At 34.4% G+C, this 27500-nt stretch overlaps 1 protein-coding gene across 1 annotated transcript in view; it reads right to left on the bottom strand.

Moving 5' to 3' along the window:
- Nucleotides 1-3037: 3037 nt before the first annotated feature.
- The window catches only part of LOC115212920 (pirin-like protein), a 53003-nt gene continuing 28540 nt past the window's right edge, over nucleotides 3038-27500 (bottom strand). The window contains exons 2-9 of the mRNA XM_029781746.2: nucleotides 26860-26999; nucleotides 24747-24869; nucleotides 23142-23278; nucleotides 21538-21646; nucleotides 20713-20841; nucleotides 17359-17457; nucleotides 9071-9165; nucleotides 3038-6084 (exon numbers count right to left, since the gene is read on the bottom strand). Of these exons, the coding sequence (XP_029637606.1) occupies nucleotides 5965-6084; nucleotides 9071-9165; nucleotides 17359-17457; nucleotides 20713-20841; nucleotides 21538-21646; nucleotides 23142-23278; nucleotides 24747-24869; nucleotides 26860-26986 (939 nt within the window). The 5' untranslated portion in view covers nucleotides 26987-26999 and the 3' untranslated portion in view covers nucleotides 3038-5964. The remainder of the gene's footprint in view (nucleotides 6085-9070; nucleotides 9166-17358; nucleotides 17458-20712; nucleotides 20842-21537; nucleotides 21647-23141; nucleotides 23279-24746; nucleotides 24870-26859; nucleotides 27000-27500) is intronic.

Here is a 27500-nt window from a genome sequence, read left to right as displayed (position 1 = left end):
AGAATCTCTGTCACCCCCTGTTAGGTTTGGTAGTACTTCAGTTACAGGTTGTGTGTCTCTGCCAATAATGTCAATGTAGTTAAGTAGATTTTGTCTTCTTTCAAGGTGCAGAAGTTTCTAAAATGGTAACATCTTATATGATCTGGTGTTTCAGCATGATAGCAGAGGCTAACAAAACCTCATCTACATTAGCAGAGATGGGTGGATTAATGTGTCCATTAATCTTCACTTGTGCTCATAATGAGATGTTTTGAGCCCTCATAAGAAACTTGGTGTATGTATCATCAAAGGAGTCTTGGAGCTCCTTCTACGTAGTCTATGTTTTAGCTTCATAGGGAAGAATGCTCTTTGCAAATGCATTGAAGAACACTACTCTTGCCGACTTTGAACAACTTGATTGCCAGATGTTGTAAAGATGAAATATTTTTTCTATTTAGTCCATTTTTCTCAGAAAAGAAAGAAAACATGCTTGTTGTTGTTGTTGTTGCTGCTGCTGCTGCTTTTGCTGCTGCTGTTGCTGCTATTGTGTGTGTGTGTGTGTGTGTGTGTGTGTGTGTGGTGTGTGTGTGTGTGTGTGTGTGTGTGTGTGTGTGTGTGTGTGTGTATGTAGCTGAACCAATACTCTTATTGATTAAAATGTAATTGATTGACATATTTACTCAGATTCTGTTAAATTTAATAAATTGTTTAATGCTAATAGCCTTGTGTGGTTATAAAATTTAAGTAGGTGGGTTTTAAGGAAGTTACATTGCCACAATATTCAAACTTGTCCCTCACAGTACCTAGTTATTTATATAGTTATGATATTCATAATCATCATCTTTTCCACTCATCCTTTTTCAACAATGCTACTCTCACTCACCTGTCTTTATTGCCATCCCCTTAGACATATACACGTGCATCTATTGCTGTCAATATTTGTTCATTTCATGACCTGTAATGGCCAACTCTTGGAGTTTGTGTGGTTCAGCCAACAATTCTTCTCTATTCATCCTTATTTTCTGCTTCTCTTGTTAACTATTGCACCTTTTATCCTGTTATCTCCAAGATGCTATCAATCTGATGTTTTTAGGTTTTTCTCTTGGCCCTTTCCCAGGAGCTTTTCCAACAACAAACATTTTTTGTTGTCAATCTGTTCTTATGACATGTTTTAACTATCTAAGTTTTTAGCATGGTCAGTTCTTTATAAGACTCCATATCATTCCAGTTTGATGCAGCTCTTGTTGAAATGTCATTTTTTTGTGTCCTTTTTCACCAACATTTTAAGACACCAGCTTTCAGATTGCCATAATTTTGTATCTCATTCTCAAGCCAGCCTCTGTGACCCTGCCAACAACTGACTTATTGCACTACCTTTCAATATCTCAAATGAGAAGGAAATAACTGAAAACAAATACTTCCTTTATCCCTTTGTGTCTCTTTCTCTACTCGGTGACTACACAAGTACAGTTTTTGTACAGGCAGATCATCAGCAAAAACTCTCCTACAAATAGCTCCTTGCCCTTAAGAACTTTGGAGAAAGCAAGTTACCTACAACACGGCCTGTATCTGTGTCTGGCATGAAATTACCTTGACAACGTTTTCTGCTTGTGATTTCCATCTATCTTTCATCTCATAGATCAGTTTTCTCTCACAGTGTGCATCAACAGTGCCCCCCCTCTTTCTCTCTCACTCCTTCTAATATTCTACCAACTTTGATATACTTCAGTTCAATTTTATTTCTTCCTTAAGTACATAAACAACCTTCTTATTGTAACTTCTAACTATACACACGAGACCACCTTATCCCTCTTGAACATTCTGCACACAGGTGTCATTCACATGCATCTAGACACTTCCCATCAGCATTTCTTCATCACAAAATAGTAGTGCAAAGTGGTCATAGCAACATAGTCACCTTCAACAGTGCTAAATAAATCACTACACATACTAAGGGAAGATTTCTACACTCTCCTTACTCACGAAATATACACAGCTAAACCCCTTAAATTTGCATTAATATTAGGAGTCACAATTTGTTATGATCTTTCATGGTGATCAAAACTAAAATTGTCTTTAGAGTCAGAAAACCCCTCAGCCTGAGCACGTTAATCTTCTGCAGTTGACGATGGAGGGACCCACAGACAGTACTGCTGACATATCTAGAATATTTCAGATCCTACCCAAACAGTATTCTAAATCACATCCAGAAATGGACCATTTATTTTATTGACAAACCTTTACTTAAGCAACACCTGGCAACTATTAATAGAGATATACTCCTCTTTTCATATCCCTTTTAGCATTACAACAGCTCTAGCTTCTCAAAAATCTAGGAGTCTTCTTGATCATCCACTTCTTTTCTCATCATACCTACTTCTGTTTCACATCAAAAATCTCATATCATACACTTCAAGAAATCAGACTTAGGTACTTGTCCATCTTAAATGAATGCAATATGATTATGGCCAAACAGTCTGGTAACTCATAGTAAAGCGTTAATGATGGAAAATGGAGCTGAATATTTCTATCTAGTAACTAGGTTATTAAATTTGAACTCAGCCTAATAGTTTCTCATGTAGTTAACCTTTTTTTCTTCATAACTTCCATTGCAAATCACTTTCATAATATATATATCACCTTCAATGGCTTTCAGTTATTGAAAAATCAATAGATATTCATTAGATTGAAATTGCTTTATAGAAGATGCCATCTACAAAAGAGAAACCAGCATGAATTTTTTTTTAATGTAATTATTATTGGAATTCAACTAATGGCAATTTGCTTTAACAATGAAACTGAAATGAAATACCTAAAGCAAATATGAAGCCCAAAATAAATTATTCCTAGTGTCTATTTTGTTATGTTTGAAAATTTCAGGTTCAATTTATGAAAGGAGTAACACAAAAATCAAAACTTTATATGTAAATTAGTATTATCTTTTATTCATTTGACATTCTGATTGAGTTTAAGTTGAAGTTTATGAAGGTATCATCTTAAAAAATAGCAACATTTAATGAAAGCAAATAGTTACAAAAAACATCTTGGAAGATTTGAATACAATAGAAAAAATTTTATTGATTGAGTGGTTAGATTTTGAATGGTTTACAAATACTTCACATAACTATCTAACACTTCTATCTTTCTTTTATTTTCCTCCAACATTTGCAAAGATATGTAGATTGAATGTGTATGGTTCCTTAAAAAAAATAAGGCAGCATAAATATCCGATTGTTAAAAAATAATCCGGCTGGAAATACATTACTAATAGCAACTTTAGTATATTTAAATTGGTCTAAAGATAAACTGGTAAGAGAGAATGCTGGCCTTTCAATGAGAATGGTGAAATTAACTTCAAATTTTATATGCAGATATATGTATATGTGAGAATGGAGTGATCATTAAAGAAAAAAAAAACATTTTTGTCTTTACACAAAATTAATAACTCTTCAAAGAAAAGTATGTTTTAGAATTTGTTATGAATTATTTTTTCATTAAACATTAAGATCAATCCAAACAATTTTGGTTTTGTGTCTTTATGTTAGTGCTTGTGTGTTTTTGATTTATAACAGATTTGATACATTATTTAATCTTTAGCATGCTGTTAGTGCATTGTGTCACTGAACAAGTTTTCTCCCCTCTCAATATGACACAATGCACATGCAGCTACAGGGGAGAAAACTCATACAGTGACATGATGCACCTAGTGTGCTAAAGGTTAATTTCTAAAAGAATGAGGCCAGCAACCCAGGTCTCTGACTCAGAGTCACTCCTCATTTGAAACAAATACACTTTGCTTACATCAATACTGCTCTTTGGAAATACATCACTACAAAAACGTTGCAATATCCAACTTCTCTCTCTTTAAAAACCTGAGGTCTTGTGTCTTGTCAAAAGAAATTGATAGATTATCCAACCACAGAAAAAGGATTTAATGTTGAAAAAAGAAAAAATACTTTCAAGTATCATTTCTAAAAACAAAACTTACGCTTCTATCTGAAGAGATTTGCTATTGTAAAAAATTGGAAAATATATTACCACAGCACGGAAACAACAAGCAAAAACTGCAAACCATAGTAGTAAGGCAGTGAACGAAATATGAAGAACGGTTTTAATAGCTAAAGAAATGGATGAATAAATAGCACCACAAAAGGAAAGGATAAACCCATAGCTATTATAGCCAATGGGAGAACTGTGTGAAAGAATGATCTCCAATATTTTAAGCACAAAAGGCTGATGGTAGGGGGATACGATATGCAATAAGTTAATATCTAAAGAAATCGATTACTAAACATTATACGAATTTAAGTTACACTTTATAATAGGAGAAATTATTAGAAAATTGGGAGAGGAGAGAAAAAATACAGTTTAGAAATATTTTATTATTTGTATAAATATCTGAGCAGTTTTGTTATATAACTTTAGAATACTAACATATGGTTATAGTTTAAGAGCTGATATATCAAAGTTTTGACTGTATCATCTATTTATAGAACATTTAGTCAAAATTGAGTATATTTTCTTTATTTTTTAAGTATTTCTTTCTTTTTTTTTTTTTTAATACTACAAATCAAGTATAAATACATGTTGATGTTATAAGAATTTATAAATTTTCGAGATAATGTGAAATAATTCTTTTTTGGAACAGTGGACCTCAGAGTATATATAAAGTTATAAATAATAGGTTGTAGCAATTGGGTTAAGAAACCTTTTAGATAAAAAAAAAAAGTTGAAGGGACTTGAACCCATATCTGAAGACATGATAAAATAGAACGCCTGTCATGCTTACAAAAGACATGGGTTTGAGTCCCACAGGCAGCATTGAACTCTTTCCGTGTAAAACGGTTTTAACCTAATTTTTACATACTATTGTTTATAGCTTTATGTGCTTTGAGATCCACTATTCCAAAAAAGAATTATAAATACATGTATTTATAGGTGGAAGATTTAGTGATTCTAGCTGTTGAAATCCTGTAATGATTCTCTCACAAAACAGAAATGAATGATAGAAGAGATTAGTGCTTTTTTTTTTCTCTCTCTCTCTTACATTAAGAAGTTCACTTCTTTCAAATTAAATGTAAACATGGTTAGTATGATTTTTGTGATATCATGTGCTTCAGAACAGGCTGACTGATGCAGTCTTGTTTGTTACTGGTACAGTATTGTACAGGAAGTTCAGAGTTGAGCAGCCACATTAGTTTTCCAGCTTTTTTAAAGCTTATAACTGGTACAGTCTATTGAATGAAGCCCTAACCAGGTCTGTCTGTTTCTACATTTGTATGTAAACACATATAAATGCTGTATATGGCTTGATGTCATTGTTGGTATCTAAGGGAGATCATTCTTTCACTCATTTTTTATATCAAAGAATCTTTTAAAATGAATTTAAATAACATCATTCTTAAAATAAGTTATAAACAAACATCATTGCATTCAATCTTTGGCCTATGACATTTACATTTTCCCCACAGTAATAAAAAGAAAGGGAAGATTAAAGAGTCCAACTTCAATGGAAAAATCATTCCAGAGTGTATAACTATACAGAAATTCATTTAAAGAATATGATTAAAATAATCATCTTTTTTTATGGCACATAACGTACTTGTCACCATATAAATAATAAAAATAGTTTGTTTTTGTTCTTGTTTCTTTTCTTTTCAGAATTTAATAATTGGGCACATTTATGGGAAAAAAATCTTCTTTTAACCTTAAAAAAAAGTAAGAGAGCAAAGTATTATTCAATATATATATATATATATATATATATATAGTATCTATGTGTTCCTGACTATTCAGAGATATCAACAGAACCTTACTTTATTATTATTATTATTATTGTTATTATAGTAAGTAACAAAAATGGTAAAAAATAAAGAGTAAATTTCCACAGGTCCAATTTTTAAATTTGAAAGGGCTTGTTTTTAGCAGATTTGTAATATTAAAGACAAAGATATAATGTCAAGACATCTGAGACAGAATATTATATTATCTGTCTGCCCATGTGTTGTTTTTCTTTTGCAATGCTTGAGCAAGTTTAGTCTGGTGCATGCGTTCAGCTTCTCCTGGAATAGAACCTAACACACCATTTTGGTAATCTAAGATGGCCTGTAAACAGAAAATGAAAACAATTTAATTTAATTTTTGTAACAATTAAACAGTGTCCGACCCAAAAATATAAACTGCAAATCAAGAAGTGTTGAATGAACGGGACTTCTATACAATGCGGATTTAAAATTTAAGTATTCTAATAATATATTGAGAGCACTTGACTTGATAGAAATAGCAGTAAAATTGTTCAGACATCTTCATCAGTATAGTCGTTTGCATACAAAATGATGGGATGGTCAAGGCTGAAATACCTCTAGTCATCGATTTATTCAATCAGGACTGACGTAGCTTCTAACGATTATTGCTTCAGAATAAAGTTATCTCCCTTTACTTTTATGCACACTTTCGTAATTTTATTTCTTATGAGTTGACTGCCTGAGTGTTTCAAATAAATTTAAATATATCTAGAGTGGGATTAGTAAAATACCTGTTACTTTATGATATATAACTCTTGATGCTGCGGTTGACGAAATGACATCTCAGGTTATCATTCACATTATGAGATTTTGATCACGATTTTAATTTAAACACAAACACTTTAGTACAGTATCACACAGATTTATATTAAGAGTTAAACCACTTAAAGTAACAAGAAAACTTTCAAATAATGGACCAAATAAGGGATCTAATTAAGTCAAATTGTAGCTGACTAAGACTCCTTCAAACAACTCTTTGTGGTTTAGACTAGTGATTCTTCCCAACGTGAGGCATATTCTCTGCCGGTGGAACCTGGGAAAATTGTGGTAGGGTGTGAGATCCAAACATTTTTCTTCTTTTTTTAGTGGGACAAGGAATTGTAAAACATGATTTTCAATAATGTACTTTTTTTTGTACTCAGTACTAAACAAAAGAATTACCAGTAGATTCTTTTGTATTAAATAATTGTGATAAAATATTATAAATAAAGTTGTTTTTTTTCCAACCACCAATGTCATTATACATTTTGAGGGGCCTGGGGAAAATAGGCTGGGAAACATTGGTTCAGACCAAATGTATCAAGTATTTAACCTTACAAACGCCTTGTATAGAATGTATGACCACAAATAGAAAACGAAGTCAATAATAAAGTTAATTTGAGAATAAAATTCTCCAGAATAAATTTAAAAGCAAGACTATGGACTCATGGTTAAATGACCAAAGAAGTTCAGGATTCAAATCTGTTTAGATTAGGTTAAATCTTATCCCATCATGATAGATAAAGTAAATATCTGTAATTCATTGAAATATGTAATCAAAAGATTAAACTGAGTTTGTGAGACAAATTGGGTAAGTGATTTATATCTCATGTCATATCTTAAAGCTGGCCCATCAGAGCTAGCTACAACTAATAACAATGAAATTTCTTAATACGGTTTTTGCAATTTGTGATGAGTTTAATACAAGATGAAAGAACAGTTGCTCCTCGTAATCAGAATGACCACTTAGATTCAATGGCAAGGTGGATCGAGAAAAGTAGAGTGATTTGACTATAGTTGCATAATGGAAGAGCTTGAGCTTCATGTTGCTTTCTCCAGATCCAAAAGGGGATTTGAACTCAGCACTATAAGCTAAAAAATCATAGTGATTCTGTACATTACAGTAACAAGCTTTATCTTACATACAGTTTGAGGAAGAGTTTGATAAATTCAATTAATATGTGAAGTGAAAAATCTAATATTTTTCACCCTTGGTTCATTGTTAGAGTGAAAAAGAGGGGTTGTCACTTTGGTCATAGGAGTAAATGAGCAAAGTGATGAAATGGAATGATGAAGGGAATGAGAGGGAGACCGAGAGAGGTAGTGTGAGAGGTTCAATGAGGAGAATGAAGGAGGTAGAAGATAAATTTAGAGATAAAGGATAGAAAGAACCAATACTTCATACCAGGCTGAAGAAAGATGGGGATGAGGAGGAGATGGTGTTTAAGTGTGGATAGGAAGCTATAGTATGGCTAGGTGAACTATACAAAAGTTATTGCGTAACTCTGAATTGGCCCCTGATGGAGCAAACCCCATGATAAAAGGTATTTCAGTCATAACTATGCTGTCTTATTTTCAGGGATAGTGTATCCAGGATTACATCATCTAATGTGTTCTTTCTTTTCAAGATATTTGAGGAAGATTTGGCTGCCATGCCAAGCAAGTCAAGCAATCACAAAAAGGGCCATATGTAGTTATGTACTTTCACTATTCTTCACATCCCCAGCAACTGTATCATCTTTACTATTCCTGTCACTCAGCCCCAATCACTCTTCTGCATCTTGCTATCTTCCTCAGCTCATAGTTCTTGTTTCAACCTTTAAACCCTACCCATTTTTTGGCAGTCTGTCTTCCCATCTTTCAATCTCCTTCCCATACAATCTTGCAAACTACCCACATTCTTCTACTCAGCTTGTGCCTTGTGGGGCCACCTGGGCACCTCATTACCATTATCTATCTCTTGCAGCTCCTACTGACTATTCTCTCTTTCTCTCCTTCCCTTTTCCCTATTAGATGTGAGTAGCCATGCAGATCCCTCTACAAAAACCTGCTTTGTTACCCTCCACACCACCTCTCATAGTGTTACTTCCATCCTTAGCATGGAGCTGACCACCTCCTGGGTTCATAGTTCTGCGAGCTGCATGATGACCTCGATGGTGGAGATGGCACAAAAAAAGTACCCAGGCCATGCTGTAAAGTGATTAATGTTAGGAAGGGTATCCAGCTATAAAAAAATCATGCCATAAAAGACATTTGAGCTCGATGCAGTTCTTGGACACAACAGATCCTGTTAAACTATCCAACCCATGCTAGCATGAAACATGGATGTTAAATGATGATGATGATAACAGTCATGACATTAACTCTTCATACAGTTAGTTAGTCAACCCCTTGGTAAATCCTCACTCTCAGCACTAAACCCATTCACCACATTATAAATACAACTTCTTATCAATCATAAGACAAAATCATCACAGCTTTATTTGGAATATATGTGCTATATTTTAAGTGTATGTAGTAAAGGCTACCTGTTGTATTTCTTCTTCTGTGTTCATGACAAAAGGACCATAGCCTACCACAGGTTCCATGATTGGTTCACCAGCAATGAGTAGTGCATTACAACCTAATGGAAACAGATAATGGCATCATTAGAACTCTAACAAATTATATGAAAAAATATCAGCAAATAAGGAAGAAAACAATTTTATACAATTGAAAGCATGAACAGATTTTTTTCTTTTTTGTTTTTTTTTTTTCAGACAGGAATTCACATGCAATCTTTAAATAATTTTCTGGTACCTACACAATTCTAGAATGAAGTTTTACAAATTTACATAATATAAAAACAGCTAATGAAAGTAGAATGGACAGACTATGAAGAAGTACTATGAACTTTTGGTTTTTTGATTTTCCTGTTTTTCTGCTAAATTATTATTATATTTATACTCTCTATGACTGCAAGCTGGCAGAGTCATTAGCATGTGGGGCAAAATATTTAGCAGCATTTCATCCATCTTCGTGTTCTGAGTTCAAATTCCACCAAGGTTGACTTTGCCTTTCAGAGTTGATAAAATAAGCACCAGTTAAGCACTGGGGTTGATGTAATTGAATTGCCCCTTCCTCAAAATTGCTAGCCTTATGCCAAAATTTGAAATCAATTATACTTATATTCATTTCTTTATAACTATTTTATAAATGCTTTGATGCCAGTAACAACTGCCTGTCCATCTTTTATTTTTTATATTTTCCTTAGCTTGACCGATGCATTGTTGAATATCAGGTATTTCAACCAGTCTCAACACTAATTTTCTGTATCTATTATATTCCTTTTTTTAGACATATTCTTACTCATTATATAATTGTAGAAAAGTTCTTTGTTGGTTCATAGGGTTTGGAGGGATTGTACTTTGAGCTATTAAGTCTGGTATGATTGCTCAAGTGGATCATAAAATATGGGAACTCATTGTGTCTAGTACAATGTTTCATTAGCTCAGACACTCTATCATGATGATTCAGTGGTTCATGGTCATATACTCTGCCACAGACATCATACTGTCTCCAGATTTCAACTCAAAATGAAGAGGAGCAAAATAATTACAATAATGATCCTTTCTTATTTCTTTATTGCCCACAAGGAGCTAAACACAGAGGGAACAAACAGGGACAGACAAAGAGATTAACTCGATTACATTGACCCGAGTGCATAACTGGTACTTAATTTATCGACTCCCGGAAGGATGAAAGGTAAAGTCGACCTCGGCGGAATTTGAACTCAGAACGTAACAGCAAATGAAATACCTATTTCTTTACTACCCACAAGGGGCTAAACACAGAGGAGACAAACAAGGACAAACAGATGGATTAAGTCGATTATATCGATGCCAGTGTGTAACTAGTACTTAATTTATCGACCTCGAAAGGATGAAAGGCAAAGTCAACCTCGGCAGAATTTGAACTCAGAACGTAATGGCAGACAAAATACGGCTAAGCATTTCGCCCGGTGGGCTAACATTTCTGCCAGCTCGCCTTTCTGCTATAGGCATAAGGCCTGAAATTTTTTTTTTTTTTAATGTAGAGTAGTAAATTACATCTATCTCAGAACTCAAATGGTACTTATTTTATCAACCCAGAAAGTATGAAAAGCAAAGTCAACCTTGGAAGAATTTGAACTTAAAACGTGAAGGTAGATGAAATGTCACTAAGCATTTTGTCTGATGTATTAACAATTCTGCCAGCTTGCTGTCTTAATAACTGTAGTAATAATGGTAACATTGGCACAATACCAGAAATTCGGTAATGGAGATGATGAGCATAATTGATGATATCATCTCGTCATGTAAGTACCAGCAAAATTTAACTCAAAATGAAGAGGCAAAAATAATGAATATTTACACTAGTACAAAGCCACCCTTTTTTTTTATTGATGGGGTGGGGAAGAATATTTGACAAACCAACCTCAATACTTAAATGGTACTTTATTTTATTGAAAATCCACCCAGGAAGGATAGAAGGCAAAGTCACTCTTGATGGCATTTGAACTCAAAATATGACTGTAACCAAATCCATAAAATAATGCCTTATGCCATTAGATGCAGGAGTGGCTGTGTGGTAAGTAGCTTGCTTACCAACCACATGGTTCCGGGTTCAGTCACACTGTGTGGCACCTTGGGCAAGTGTCTTCTACTATAGCTTCGGGCCGACCAAAGCCTTATGAGTGGATTTGGTAGACAGAAACTGAAAGAAGCCCATCGTATATATGTGTGTATATATATATATATATATATATATATATATATATATATATATATATAGATGTGTGTGTGTTTGTGTGTCCGTGTTTGTCCCCCCAACATCGCTTGACAACCGATGCTGGTGTGTTTACATCCCCGTAATTTAGCAGTTCAGCAAAAGAGACTGATAGAATAAGTACTAGGCTTCCAAAAATAAGTCCTGGGGTCGATTTGCTCGACTAAAGGCAGTGCTCCAGCATGGCCACAGTCAAATGACTGAAACAAGTAAAAGAGTAAATGCTGAATTCACCCAATATTTTTGTTAAGTACAAACGTATTAATTCTTATTCTTTGAACCTATTGCCATATGAAATGAAATACCATGTTCTCTTCTAAATAAACTTGATGTAATTCTCAACTCTTCTTGCAACCATGTCTGATTACAAACATACATGAATGCATACATGTTTATGTGGAACCTATAATTACAGCTTATATGAAATAGATATGTTTCTCTAACTCTATGGAATATCTTATCACACTCTAAATCTGAAGAATCATATTTTTATTGAAGGATGCTGCCAGGTATTTTACTATTTTCAGCATCACATCAGACATGACATCCAACAAAAGATTAAACAATTTTGAAACCAGAATCTTCAGTCTTTTGGAACTTCTCGTCTTACATAAACACTAACTCACCCATCCCACACACAAATATTCTTCACCAAAGACACAGTTTCAGCAAAGAAGGAAAAAGACTTTAATGGATTATAGCTTTGCCATCTCAATACTTTTAAATATTCTTTTACTTTTGTTTTAGTCATTGGACTGTGGCCATGCTGGGGTACTGCCTTGAAGGGTTTAGTCAAACAAATCAGCACAAGATGTCAAGCAGAGAAAGGGACAAACACAAACATACATAATATATATATATATATATTACTTTACTTACTTTACTTACTTGCGGCCATGCTGGAGCACCGCCTTTAGTCGAGCAAATCGACCCCGGGACTTATTCTTTGTAAGCCCAGTACTTATTCTATCGGTCTCTTTTGCCGAACCGCTAAGTGATGGGGACGTAAACACACCAGCATCGGTTGTCAAGCAATGCTAGGGGGGACAAACACAGACACACAAACATATACACACACACTTATACATATATATATACATATATACGACAGGCTTCTTTCAGTTTCTGTCTACCAAATCCACTCACAAGGCTTTGGTCGGCCCGGGGCTATAGCAGAAGACACTTGCCCAAGATGCCACGCAGTGGGACTGAACCCGGAACCATGTGGTTGGTTAGCAAGCTACTTACCACACAGCCACTCCTGCATGATGATATATATATATATATATATATATATATATCATCATCATCATCATCATCCTCATTTAACGTCCGCTTTCCATGCTAGCATGGGTTGGACGGTTCAACTGGAGTCTGGGGAGCCCGAAGGCTGCACCAGGCCAGTCAGATCTGGCAGTGTTTCTACAGCTGGATGCCCTTCCTAACGCCAACCACTCCGAGAGTGTAGTGGGTGATTTTATGTGCCACCGACACAAGTGCCAGACGAGGCTGGCGAACGGCCACGCTCGGATGGTGTTTTTTTTTATGTGCCACCGACACAGGTGCCAGACGAGGCTGGCAGACGGCCACGCTCGGATGGTGTTTTTATGTGCCACCGACACAAGTGCCAGATGAGGCTGGCGAACGGCCACGGTCGGATGGTGTTTGTTACGTGCCCACAGCACGGAGGCCAGTCGATGCGGTACTGGCTACGGCCACGTTCGGATGGTTTTCTTGTGTGCCACCGGCACTGGTACCACAAAGATACAAATTCCATTGATGTTCATCTATTTTGATTTGGTTTGATTTTCACTTGCCTCAACAGGTCTTCACAACTGTCACACACTTGCCTCAACAGGTCTTCACAAGTATCACATACTTGCCTCAACAGGTCTTCACAAGTGTCATAAGAAGGAAGGTATGCACAGGTGGACTGATATATATATATATATATATATATATATATATATATATATATCCTCACTATGCTGACGATCTTGCAGATGTTTATGTATCCATATACGTAATTATTAACAAGTGAAACTAATTAGTACATAGGTAATCGTTTTTTATTTCATATATTTTCATTTGTCTTGCTTATTTTTACACTTTGGTTTTTTGCTGAATTTTTTCTTGAGAACACATTCTTCATGATAAATGGCGAGTTTGATGTCTATTTCTAGCATACAGGCTGTCCACTATTAGTAGTCATTCCTCTAAATTTTGTATGTATGAAATTTTTAATCTTCAGTTTTTTTTTAAATATGCTAGGCCACTGGTTTTAATTGATTAATATCGATTTCTACCCTTATTTATTGACCACAACTACTTAATGCATATGCTAAGTGCATTTGCAGGTAAGTTGTGATTTGGCATGTATTCATACAAGCATATATGTTAAGTATGTGTGGTCAATAATGTTTATTACACTACCACCACTTTTATTTCGTATTTGAATATGTATATGTTATATTATTTATTTATGAGTAACTGTATGTCGACCAATTAACTGTATATATAAAAAATTAACTGCATCCACCCCATGTCATTCGAAACCACTAGAGGCAAATGCTCATAGGCACATAACAACATGCTGTATAACCGAACCAAATTAAACTGAGTTTATTGAGCAAGGTACCTTTTGAAAAGTCATCTGACGAAGGATGCACTATAACCAGTTGTATATTATCTCACCTGCAAGGGATCGATGCAAGATGGGCTAAAACGGTCATTGTGATTAATAAAGAAACTTGTGAATTCCATCTGGTGAGAGATAAATGTTATTTATTTAAAAGGCACAATATATATATTTAAGTTCATTATGATATGTGGTTTGTGCCTGAAGAATATGTTTGAGTATTTCTCAACATATGAAACTATTAGTAGTGCTTAAATACATGTACTATGCCCTTTAAATAAATAATATATATCTATTTGAAATCATGCGTTGAAACTGATATTGTTGTATTTCAGGATGGTCATTTTTTGTTTTGTTTTTTTCGCCAAATAAACACATGCACTATATATATGTAAATACTAGCTGTTGGACCCAGCGTAGCTTATGTTTTCCGTGTTGAAGTTAAGCCCACCTCTCACCTCATATTAAATAAGCATTTCCTTAGAGACTATTCTATCGATTTTGTTGAAATTTTACACGTGAAAAAATACAAAAGCTGCAGGAAAAATAACATTGTTATGGGAATTTTCATTTAAAAGCCTGATTGAGCTCACAAAAATCGATGCCAACTGAGTATTATTGAGTTTGCGAAAAATTCCGGCTTTATTTGAACTTCAGGGCATGTGATCTACCTATGTGCCTAAAATCATTAATATCAGTTGGTGTAGGAGGAGTTAGAGTAACCCCAGTTTACAGTTTTGTTAAGAACCGAATTAGCGACAAAGCTCTGAAAGATGCGGCATGTGAGTAAATTGTGGCCTTAAGATTATTATTTAACTACTACTGTAATTGAATGATGTGTGTGTTTAATGGGTTTATTTTATACAGTATTTAGATGCATTACAAATTACTGGAAAAGAACATAAGAGACAGAAAGCAGTAATAAGTCAAGTAAAGACAGTAACACTAGTCAAAAGTACACACACAGCACACAGGATAAAACTCAAGAAGACAGAAAAGTAAATAGTAAAATAGTAAAGTGGGAAGCCTGCATAGTCACGTCAGGAGCAGTGTTGAGTGATTCCAAGATGTGTGGAAATTTTGAGATGTACAATGTTCTGACAGATAACAACCAATGGCTAACAACAATATATATATATATGAACATGTAACAAATAGTAACACTCAACACATTTAGTTGAAACTAGCAGTATGACCTGGCAACGCTGGATCATAGTGCTAGTGCATGCATATACAGCTGCGTACGTGCGCACATACACGCGAGTACTGTCCAAATCTCCGACCAATCACATACAGCTAGCTGGCATTCAATTGGCATATCAAGTTTTGGGCATTTTGATTGGGTTTTAGATAGAAAATTCACAAAAAAGTCACTTCTATTAATTTTTTAATGGCCTTGTGGGGTGACTGGGGAAATGTAAAGATGTGCACGACCACCCTTGGGCAGTTTTGAATGACCATAGAAAGTACGAGCCCTCTAACTGAAAAATTGTGGATTTGTATAAAGGACACACACACAGACATTTTGCCATTTATATATAGAGAGATTACTTGTAATTAATTAGTTTCACTCAGCTCCACATTACTTTAAGTTTTGTGTGCAAATGACATGTCCAGCTCATCAGATGCTAATCAAAAGGCAATGTGTATGACCCTTTTTGGTAAGGAGTGTCTGAGTGTGATGAGAAGCAGAGAGGAAACCATCCTTTCCCCTTTAGCAACAGATTATTTTGTCAAATGTAATGCTTACTTATTCACATTGCTATGAATTCATCATGCATTATCTCATAGCTTTGAAATTTCAATGATGTGATTGCTTATTTTAAGAACAATATTGTAGGGTCAATGTGAAAAGCTGGAGTTGGCCAGTTTCAACACAAAACAGATAGACTATTCAGGTGAGATATAGCCTATTTAAATACTATAGGGTTAAACCAAAGATCTGGGCTGAATGCATACAAGACTCCACAAAAAGTACCAAAAAATCAGATGGTTGTGTTAACACTTTCGTTACTATATTTCTGACCAAAATACACCCCTTATATGTTTCAATTAATTTTTAACATAATCATAAATTTAGTCTGGTTTCATTAAACAACTATAACTTTTTTATTTATCAATATATTAATGTGATTTTTGGAAGATAATTTAATGAAATGTTCTCAACCAATTCTATACTATAATTTTTGTCACAAAGCAACTCTAATTGCAGGTAGATACAGTTAAATTCAACAAAATATAAAATTATTAAAATTTTGTTCAAACATCGCTATAGAAAATGGGTTATTAGCTAATATTCAATAGGGTATACAACAAAATTTTACGATAGAATTTGTTATTCTGGGTAACTTTCTGATACCCATAATAATATTTATGGCAAAATAGTCTTAATTTCATTTAAGGTTATGGGAAACCACAAACTATCCTTTCTTTCGCTTTGTTTACATTTAGCGTAACGGTTCGTTTCCGCCGTAATGATTTCAAATAGGCTCATTCGAAAAAGTAAAAAGAAATAGTCTAAGGCTTTACTCTCCTGGGAAAGTCTGTGGCTTGGTCCAGTTTCTTCAGAAAAATCACCGAAAGAAACAGTTTTTAAATTTTCACTCCATTCAGGTGCCAATTCATTTTCTTTATCGCTGTCGGAGCTCTCGGATTCACTGTTTTCACTTTCGGAAAATGAAACATCAGATTCATTATCAAATACCATGTGCTTTTTTTTTCAGTCATAGAGTTAGATTTATCAAGGTCTTCAGTAGAAAATCCTTCGAATTCTGACTCGCTGCTTGATATAATGAAATTCGTATCCATTTTTTGTCAGAATTACAAATTTTGAAAACACAGTAGGAACAAATTTCGGAAAAAAATCTCCCAAAATTCACGGAATTAAAATTACACTTCGATCGTTATACAAAACTGTAGATGAACTGTTTACGAAGTATAATCACGTGTTTTCACGAATGTACTAAAGAGATTTGCTCTGATATTCTCATTTAAATATGAATAGGTAAATACGGACGGGTTTGGGCGGCTTGGTCACATGAACCAAAATTTTTTTCGGGCGGCTTTGGGCGGTTTGGTAACGAAAGGGTTAAACTGAGCAACAAATTAAGCCTATCACCCAAGAACATGACAGTCTCTATGGCAGTCTTCTGTATAGTTTCTGTCCACCAAATTTCACTTGAGGCTTTTTGTTAACCTCAGATTGTAGCAGACAACACTTACCCTAGGTGTCAAGCAATGAGATTGAACCTGAAATCACATAATTCTTAAATGAACATCTAAAATCACCCAGCCACGCAAATGTGTTAGCTTTGATACTATAATGTTTACTTCATAAAACAAAAAGAAAAATTCAAAATCTTTGCTTCTTACTTTGATCTTCACTAGCTTTGATTGTCACTTTTTTCCCTGAGGTACTGAGGAGCCCAACTTGACCAATACTGGCTGGTTTACAATCTTCTCCAAGAAAACCTGTTAATATGCCAAAAAGAATGTTAAATAAGAACATTATATACATATACATATATATACATAGATACATACATACATACATAGTAGTAGTAGTAGTAGTAGTAGTAGTAGTAGTAGTAGTAGTAGTAGTAGTAGTAGTAGTAGTAGTAGTAGGGAATATAATTCCAAACTTACAGGGAAAAATAATGTTTTTATAGTATATTTAATTTTTTCTATATGGTGTGAATAATGTCTTTCACTATTGAATCACTTATTAGAGGTTTTTCTCTAAAGTATATACATATATTATATATATACATATATATATATATATATATATATATATAATTAATCAATATAGGGAGGCAAAAAAATTTTGTAGAATTCTTTCCCCCAGCGGCCTAGTGAAAAATTAATAGTCATAAACCATTTTTAAGTTCAATATCACAATCAAGGAACGGCCATAATAGGCCATTCACCCACTAGAAATAACAGCCAAAAAGCTTCAACCGCAAAATAACATTATTCCGTAACCAGGAGAAAATTAAAACATTTACCCTTAAAAACATTTCAGGGTAAATGTTTTTTAATTTTCTCCTGGTTTACGAATTAATGTTATTTTGCGGTTGAAGCTTTTTGGCTGTTATTTTCTAGTGGGTGAATGGCCTATTATGGCCGTTCCTTGATTGTGATATATATATATATATATATATATATATATTATATATATTATTAGTGAATTGAAGAATGGAGTTGAACGAAGATTGAACAGAAATAGTTTTATTGCATTCTACACGTGTTTCGAAAGGCACAATTTACCAAATTCCGATTGAATAAGGAGACCATATTGTGTCTTTCTCTTCAGGAAGAAATAGGAAATCCGTTGGAAAAAACAAAAACAGAACAGAGGCGGAGCAAAACAAATCGAACGAGGCTCCTAAGAGCCCATGGCCAAACTGTTTATCAATGTATGTTGAAAACGGGTGGTGGGTGCGTTGAAGATTTTAACGGGTCAGGCAGCGGTCATTCCGGTGGGTGGGAGCACGGGGTGCTTAGATGTTCTTTGTGACCGAGACTAAAGTTCTGACTTCTGCTGTGATTTTTGTTACCAAGGTATCGGTTAAACTTTTGATTAATCTGCAACAAGATTATTCATCTTTCTATTTCACAAAATATATATATATATATATATAATATATATATATATAATATATATATATATATATATAATTGCACTCAATTCTGAACATAACTTTAGCTGCTATACAAAGTAGATCAAAGTTTAAACACACACCTAATTAGTTAATGCAATTGCCCTAAGTCGAAATCAGATTAACCACAACCATGATAAGAGGTATTACAGCCATGACCATCCTGTATTATTTTCAGATATAATGTATATAGCATTACATTCATCAATGTATCCTTACAGTTTTTAAAGGTTAATTAGGAAGGAAACCATCCAATCCCTGCTAGCATGGAAAATGGATATGTGTATAATTTGTGAGATTCTTGGTCAAGCAACCATGTTGAGGCTTCCTCATTGTTTCAGTACTTAATTGGTTATCTTTATAAGTATGAACCAATCAGTTGTAGATGTTATATCTTACAATAGAAAGATTTATTCTGTATTTAGGGACCAGAGTTAAAAGGAAACTAGTGGTGTTCTGCATTGGCTAAAATCTTTTAATAAAGGTTACCAATTTCAGATAAGTCTGTAACCCAAAGAGCAACAGGAGCTCTGACATTTCATACAAAGCTTTTCTTGGAGAGAGGCATTTAAATCATTTAGGACAAGCACTAAGAAAATAGGTTTATTCTACATAGCTTATCTAATGGTTCTATGGTTTCCTGTTTATAATAACAAGGACATGACAATGTTCTTAGTGTTGGTACCATGAAAAAATTCACCTAGTACATTCTGTAAAATATTTGATGCCAAGAAGGGTATCCAAACAAAGAACCCATACCAAAAATGGAATGTACAAGTGTAACATGATCCTTTGTCTTATCTAGGAGGCAGAATAAGAATTGTCTTGGATCATAACAATCTGTCCAACATAGCATGGAATGCAGAGATGCAAAACAACAACAAAGGAGGCGGTGGCAGTGATGGTGATGACAACAATGATGAAAATCATGAAGATGATGATGATAACAATGATTACAATGCTGATGATGGCAACCGTCATTTTAAAAATCAATTTTCTAAACTAAGGCAACTCATAATTATCCATGCTGATAGGCATTAGCCTCCCAGCAAAAGAGTTAATTAATCACATCCTATCACTGAGGTTGAACTGTGTCCAAGGCACATTAATTCTCAATGGCTGAGTACACCCAGCAGCAATTAAGCGTCATGCATAGAAAGATACATTTCATTACTGTAAGCAGTAGGAGCACTGTATGACTGATGACTGTCCTAGTTCTAAGATAAAATCCTCTCATGGATTTACTTTAAAGAAGGCTTACTCATTCTAGATAGGTCTAATTGTGTGACATGGTAGGGTAAGTAGTCGTCAGTAGCATACGCTACATCCATTTTAAACATTTATTCAGATTTTAATCGCCAATGAAATGATAGATATTTTTTAAATATATCTATTGGAGAAAAATATGTACAGCAGTTATTTAAATATATCCTCTGAACTGAACCGGGCCGAACTGAACTGAACTGGGCGGAACCAAACCGAACTGAACCGAACCGAACTGGACTGGACCAAAGCAGACCGGACCACACCGCACCACACTGGACCGAACTGTATTGTATCGTATCATATCATATTATATTATTTTATTTTATTTTATATTATGCTGTACTAAACATTATCATAAGTTGAAGCAATCACTAAAATCGCTACAGTTTAATTTGACATTTTGGGAAAGTTATTACCTAGATTAATCTGCATGGCATAAAATGTGTCATGATGCATCGAAACCATAAAAGAATTATATCCTGCAATCAACAGACATATTTGTCCAATCCCAAGCAAAATCAAAATCCCCATTGTTCTCATTGTGACTTCATAGCAGAATCCATACCTGGACTCAAATTACATTCACACATCTACCAAAAATAGATACAGCATCTTTTACAATTAAACATTTCTTTTTCGTTCTAAATCCTCTCCTTCAAACATTCATAGAAATCAACAGAGGAGACCATCATCATATCATACATTATGCACTTCATTCCCAATCTTCTGTGTAAAGATGTAGTCTTCAGTAGCATACACACAGCTCCAACCATAATATGCAAAAATATGCTTAACTTACCAGATCCACGCCAAATATAAATAAAACAAGCATGATTTTCAATAACTTCAGATGTAAATGTTGCTCCTGGTTCCAGTAAAATATCTAGAAATAATGTTGGAATCTTTGTCTGTTTGACAGAGGCTTTTCCTGAAAAAAAAATGAATGAATAAATTCAATAATTTTACTTAGTTTTCTGAATAGACTATTCGAGAGATGATACGAAGTTTAATGTGTTATGTATGATATTCTCTCTAAGACATGGAAAGCCAAAAATTTTTTTAACATCATGTAGGCACAGGCATGGCTGTATGGTAAGACGCTTGCTTCGTAACCACATCATTCCAGGTTCAGTACCACCTGCACGGCACCTTGGGCAAGTGTCTTCTACTATAGCCTTGTGAGTGGATGTGGTTGACAGAAAATGAAAGAAGAGCGTTGAATGTGTGTGTGTGTGTGTGTGTGTGTGTGTGTGTGTGTGTGTGTGTGTGTGTGTGTGTGCGCGCGTGTGTGTTGTTGATGATGAAGATGATGATATGTGCATGTGTCTTTGTGTTTGTGTTTGTATCCCACCACTGCTTGACAACTGGTGTCAGTGTGTTTACATCTCATAACTTAGTGGTTCAGCAAAAGAGATCGATAAGAATAAGTGCCAGACTTTATAAAAGTGTGTGCGTAATTTTTATATTTTTCCCATTAAACATGCTCCTTACTCCTTTCTCGAAGGGATAATTTCTATCAAGCATAATGGCACCTAACATCTGCATGTTGAAAGTTTATTTATCTAACAACTGAAACTTGAAACATACAGGTAGATCAAATGCATGATGTTGTTGGATACTTCACCTTCAATTTCACCAGCTATTAGCTTAGCTCTCGCTCTTCCACCATCCATTGTTATCACAGGAATCTTTTCAGGAGGAATGTCTTCATACTGAGGATCAATCATCTTTTCCTGTAAAAAGAATATATACCGTAAATCCTCGAGTATAATCCACATTTTTTTCCCAAAATTTAAAGGTCAAAATCCCTAGTGCGTACTATATACGAGGTAAAAAATGAAATTTATTTTCTAAGCAATGTTCGAGTCTCTATTTGCTGTCCAGCAATGTTCGAGTCTCTATTTGCTGTCCAGCAATGTTTATTCAGACACATTTTGTGATGTCGGACGCGAAAATACCTTAAGCTAAGCAATGAAGTCATAAAAGAATCATCCATAACTTGCAGTAAGCAATATTTATTAAATGTTATTACTGTTATTACTGTTATTTCTTTATTTTCTGCAAACAAAATGCACAAAAAAGCTACACGTTTGCATTATGTTATATGTACAATAATAATAAAGGATGGTTACCGTATACATTTTTACAAACCAAGAACGTTAAATAGACCTCCTTGACTCAAGTTAGGGAAGGGGTGCATATTATACACAAGGTTTAGGTTTTTCAGAGGTACAGCCCCCTAAAAATCCCCTGCGTATTATACTCGAGGATATATGGTATATACATATATAGAAAGATAGGTGCAGGTGTGGCTATGTGGTGAGAAGCTTACTTCCCAATTACATTGTTTAGGGTTCAATCCCACAACATGGTACCTTGGCCAAATGATTTCTACCATAGCCTCAGGCCAACCAAAGCCTTGAGTGGATTTGATAGATGGAAGCTTAAAATAGCCTGTCATATGTGTGTGTGCTTGCATATGTGTGTCTTTGTGTCTGTGTTTGTCGCCACTACTGCTTGAAAACTGGTGTTGGTTTGTTCATTTCCTCATAACTTAGCCTGATAGAATAAGTACCAGGCTTAAAAAAAAGTACTGGGATCGGTTCATTCAACTAAAAACTCTTCAAGGTGGTGCTCCAGTATGGCTGCAGTCTAATGACTGAAACAAGTAAAAGATAAAAAGATAAACCTATGGGGCTTTGCCTTCAGTTCTCAATGTATCTTTACTTTTATTTGCCTTCATATTTGTCCAACACATATTTCCATTCTAGCTTAGTTTACTCATCACTTAAAGAAATATAATCTAAAAACTGAAAAATCTAAATTTTTCAGGGTCTTTAATACCCAATTTTCCATGCCAGCATCAGTCAGATGGAATTTGTTGAGGCAGATTTTCTACAGCTAGATACCCTTTCTGTCAATCAACCTTCACCTGTTTCTAGGTAAGGCAATATTTCCCTCTGGTTGAGCATGTTTTCACTTCTATATAACAGTGACACTCCTATCTTGTGATGTCAAGACAAGGAAACATCAACCTCACATGCACATACACACATCTATTATATAAAATCCGGTCTATCTGTCTGTGTGTGTCTTCTAGGATCTCAGGCATCCTCCATCCTTCCAAAGTAATTAGAGCAAGTATTAGTAAAATAGTAGGGTTGATATAATCAATCAAACCATCACCCAAATCTATAAGAAATTGTTATTACAAAAATAAAATCATACTTTAGCTGGTAGATTAATCCAGAGCTGAAAGCCCTCCATTCTTCCACCATTTTCCACAATTTCATCAGCTGGCATCTCAGCATGGACCACTCCTTGTCCTGCAGTCATCATTTGAACCCAGCCTTTCTCCAAAACACCTATCAAAAGTAATTTGATTAATTTGAATGCACATATAAAATGTATTTATATACATGTTTGTGTGTGTGTGTGCACGTGCGCATGCATGTGTGTGACTGTACTTCACTACTTCTTTTGTTAGTCCAAACCACAGAATTTTTGTTATGTATTTTGTGTATAGCATTTATATTTCTGTTTTGCTATCAGTGTCTGTGAAGTGTGTCAGGATTATATAAATGAGTAATGAAACAGTGAGCTCTTTGGATGCTGCTTTGCTACATTGATATATATTGTGGAGTTGCAATGGCCCAGTGGTTAGGGTAATGGACTCGCAGTCATAGGATCACAGTTTCAATTCCCAGACAGGACGTTGTGAGTGTTTATTGAGTGAAAACACCTAAAGCTCGACGAGGCTCCGGCAGAGGGTGGTGGCGAACCCTACTGTACTCTTTCACCACAATTTTCTCTTACTCTTTCTTCCTGTTTCTGTTGTATCTGTATTTCAAAGGGGCCAGCCTTGTCACACTCTGTGTCACGCTGAGTCTCCCCGAGAACTACGTTAAGGGTAGACATGTCTGTAGAGTGCTCAGCCACTTGCACGTTAATTTCACAAGCAAAATAAAAGAAACTTGACAGTATTTAAGCTTATTTAAACATCAGGTATCCTGATGAATGGGAGTTTACTGTTTTTGTTTATGACTTGGCACCTTGTCCTCAAACCCAGACAATCCCCTCCGATTGTAGAACAAAATAAAAGAGACTTGACTGTACTAGGATAAAGAAGATATAACAGGCAATAGCATGGAGGATGATGAAGCAGCAGCTCCACGAGAAATAAGGAGATTCAGTTGTGTACCAAAACCTCCCAATCAATATGGATGGGAGTAATCCCTTGAAATAGTTTGATACTGGTAAAGTTTTTCATTTATAGGAAGAAAGAATGAAATGTTACTATTATTTAATGAGTATACTTGAGGGTTTCCATACTTACAACTGAAAGTGAATGGTACAACCAAATGTTCTGATCTGTAACTAAACAATTGAGTTTAAAAAAGCTTGGAAAGCAGCCATCAAGTTTTTTTTCATTATCGTTACAGCTTTGCTGGCATCACACTAAACAGTTATTTTATTCTTTCTTTTGTTTACTACTTCCAATCAATCAGATATGATTATGACAGAGCACTGCCATGAACACTTATAACACAAACAAAGAAAGGACTCATCCAGACACATTGCACCACTTTAATTCAATTCACTGAAAGTCTTGTTGACACCAACTAGAGGAACTGGTCAGTGGTCTAATCGACATTCTGTATAGGGTTTGTCCAACATTTAAAGCTTATAGACAGCATGTACTAACAAGGCAGCAGACAATGATTGAACAAACGACCACAGAGATGCTGGCTGTCAAGGCTGCCCAATCACTGATTGCATGAAGAATTTGATTTAGTTACAATAAATTTTACTGGTATTCAAAATTATTATCACCTTTGTTTCCTGCAGAATCTTCATGTGTCAGACTTCCATCAATGATGTAGGAAATGATCTCAATACCTCTATGTGGATGGTCAGGAGCACCAACAGCTTCACCAGGTTTATAATCCACTGGACCTAACAACAAAAACATATTTAGGGAAAGTACTTTTCAAAACTTTGTACAAATCAATTATTTACTTCATCTCATTTTATTTTATCCAATAATTTTCAGGAAAGTTTAGAATTTACAAGAATATATTTTTAAATTAATTACATTTTTTTAAAGTTAACATTAAAATCTATTTTGTTTTTGTTGCTTTTTGGTATTCATCCTCAGATCAGCAGAGGTTCAGCAAACCTCTGATCAAAAGCATTCTAGCCATGACTTTACTGTCTTTTTAGCAGTACCTAGGGCTACATAATCCAATTTATTCTTCCGTTTTTTTGAAGATGGTAAGAAAAAATTTGAGGAAAACTTCACTGCATTGCTATTTACAGCAAGCTGAGCAACTATGCAGAGGCCCAAAGTTATTTTATGACTCAAATGGATAACTAAATCCTGAGAAATACTATCATATTTTACAATATCTCAAACCAATTTCAAAACACATTTCCGTTCATATATGTTACAACCATTTACTTTAATAAAATAATTTGTAAGACATTAAATATATGACTTACAGGTAAAAGTTCTATACAGTTTTCAATATTACATGCCTCATAAATTTTTATTGATGTAAAAGTAATTATCAAAGCATTAATAAACTTAATTCACTCCCATATTCTTACAAATACATCTAGTTATTTTTGTCGCCTGTTAATTATTGGCTAAACAAAAAAACTGTTTGGCTTTTGAGGACATATATTTCAATTCAAATTACCAAAAACATCCTATTGTCCATTCATTAACACTCTGCATACATTTACTGCACTAAGTGATGTTAAAGAAATAAAGTCTTTACAGGAATTCAACATGATTCTTTTTTTAGGGGGATTCATTATGAATAGTCATTTCAAATCATGCAGAACATGTTGTATTATCGAATAATTGCCACACACACAAAAAACATGATGTACATCAATAATTCTCTCTTATATCATTATAACAACATATTCATAAATTTCCTTAACTCTCACTCTCTCTCTCTCTCTCTCTCTCTCTCTCTCTCTCTCTCTCTCTCTCTCTCTCTCTCTCTGATATATCTATAATTCATTTCATGTTAAAGAAATATTATCACAGTATAACATTAAGATGGATGGCATAAATGAGAAGAGTAGTCATTCATTTTTGATTCATCATCCGTTTATTGCTAAAAGTTTGTTTGGGATGTGGTGGACTAAAGAATGATAAAAGAATAGCATCACAGAGTTCTATCCATAAACTTGGTTGGGCATTTTCTGTGATTATTTCTGGATGAGAAAGACACACAGACAGAGAGGAAGAGAGAGGAGGAATGAATGAATGACAGTCATATTTGGTGGATATGATAGCAAATAGTGCCTCATGTGAATGCATGAATGCATTCTTTGCTCTTGTCTCTCATTCACTCTATCTATCATTCACACCAGTTTGCTATTGTCTGTCTGTCTCTGTAAATCTGCTGTTTTAATACACTTCAGAATGAATTTGATTGGACAGATTTGTGCTGATGTCATCACTAAAAAATCTGGAAGATGTTTGCATTGGTCAGATTTTTGCTGACGTCATTACTCAATCTGCCAAAACTTCATTAGTTCTTTATGAAAATTTTGATAATTGGGGTAGAGGAAAGATCTGCTACACATGCTACACTAATTCTTCAACCTTTTATAGCCATACTTTTAACAAAATACATTGCCTATTTTTTTTCAATTGATTTTAAAGATAAAGAATTTGGAGAGAGTTTGTAAAATAAAAGGTAAATTTCTTCATTATTAATCTGGTGTCTGAGACATAACATAAAAGCATGTTCTTACAATAATGATGAAAGGTTTCAATTTAAATATTAGCTTTTAAAAGAGTTGTTAAATATCATAGAATAGAAGTGTTCCCAAGCAAGGTAGCGTCAAAGGGATTCAAGTATATTTTACATGAGCTAACAGACAAAATATTTTAAAAAACATAATAATTAATAAATAACATTACCTATGTGGTCCAACATGATGAAAGGATCACATGATGATATACTTCCTCCAATCACCTTCCTGACGAGAAAGCCTCCACCATGGGTCTGTTTCACAGTCTGAAGGTTTGTCACAGTTTTATGTGTCATTATTCATCATATTCTACATTGAAATATAAATGTACAAAACTGTGAGAATAAATATCAGAAACATGAATAATCTAAATAACTTGCCTATGATAAAAATATACCTAATGCATTCATAGATTAAAAAAAATTATGGAGACATCTTGTAATTGTAAATTTTGTGGTGGACAAATGCTTAGAAACATTTGACACTTCTCACAACAAAACTGAGAGGAGTTACAAATGGCTACAAAAGTCTAGCAGTTAATAACATGTTTCAGACCTGAAAGTCTTCCTTACATATCTGTCATTAAGAAAACATTACTTATTTTTCAGCAGAGTCTATTTTTTTTACAACTAGGTAAAATGAACTGAAGTAAAGTTGTTTGCTTCATCTTTAAATGGTTGCATTGCTATGGATTAAATTTATATAAGCTTCCAGTCTCAAAGCCATGGTATTTACTCTAATCTTGTATGTAAACATAGAGAGTAAAAAGAATATAAAAAAAAATAATGGAACAAGAGGAAAAAAAAACAC

This window comes from Octopus sinensis, linkage group LG6, assembly GCF_006345805.1.
Source record: "Octopus sinensis linkage group LG6, ASM634580v1, whole genome shotgun sequence".
Classification (NCBI taxonomy): Eukaryota; Metazoa; Mollusca; class Cephalopoda; order Octopoda; family Octopodidae; genus Octopus; species Octopus sinensis.
Note: the sequence above shows the minus strand (reverse complement) of the source record. Positions and strands in the feature narration are given on the sequence as shown.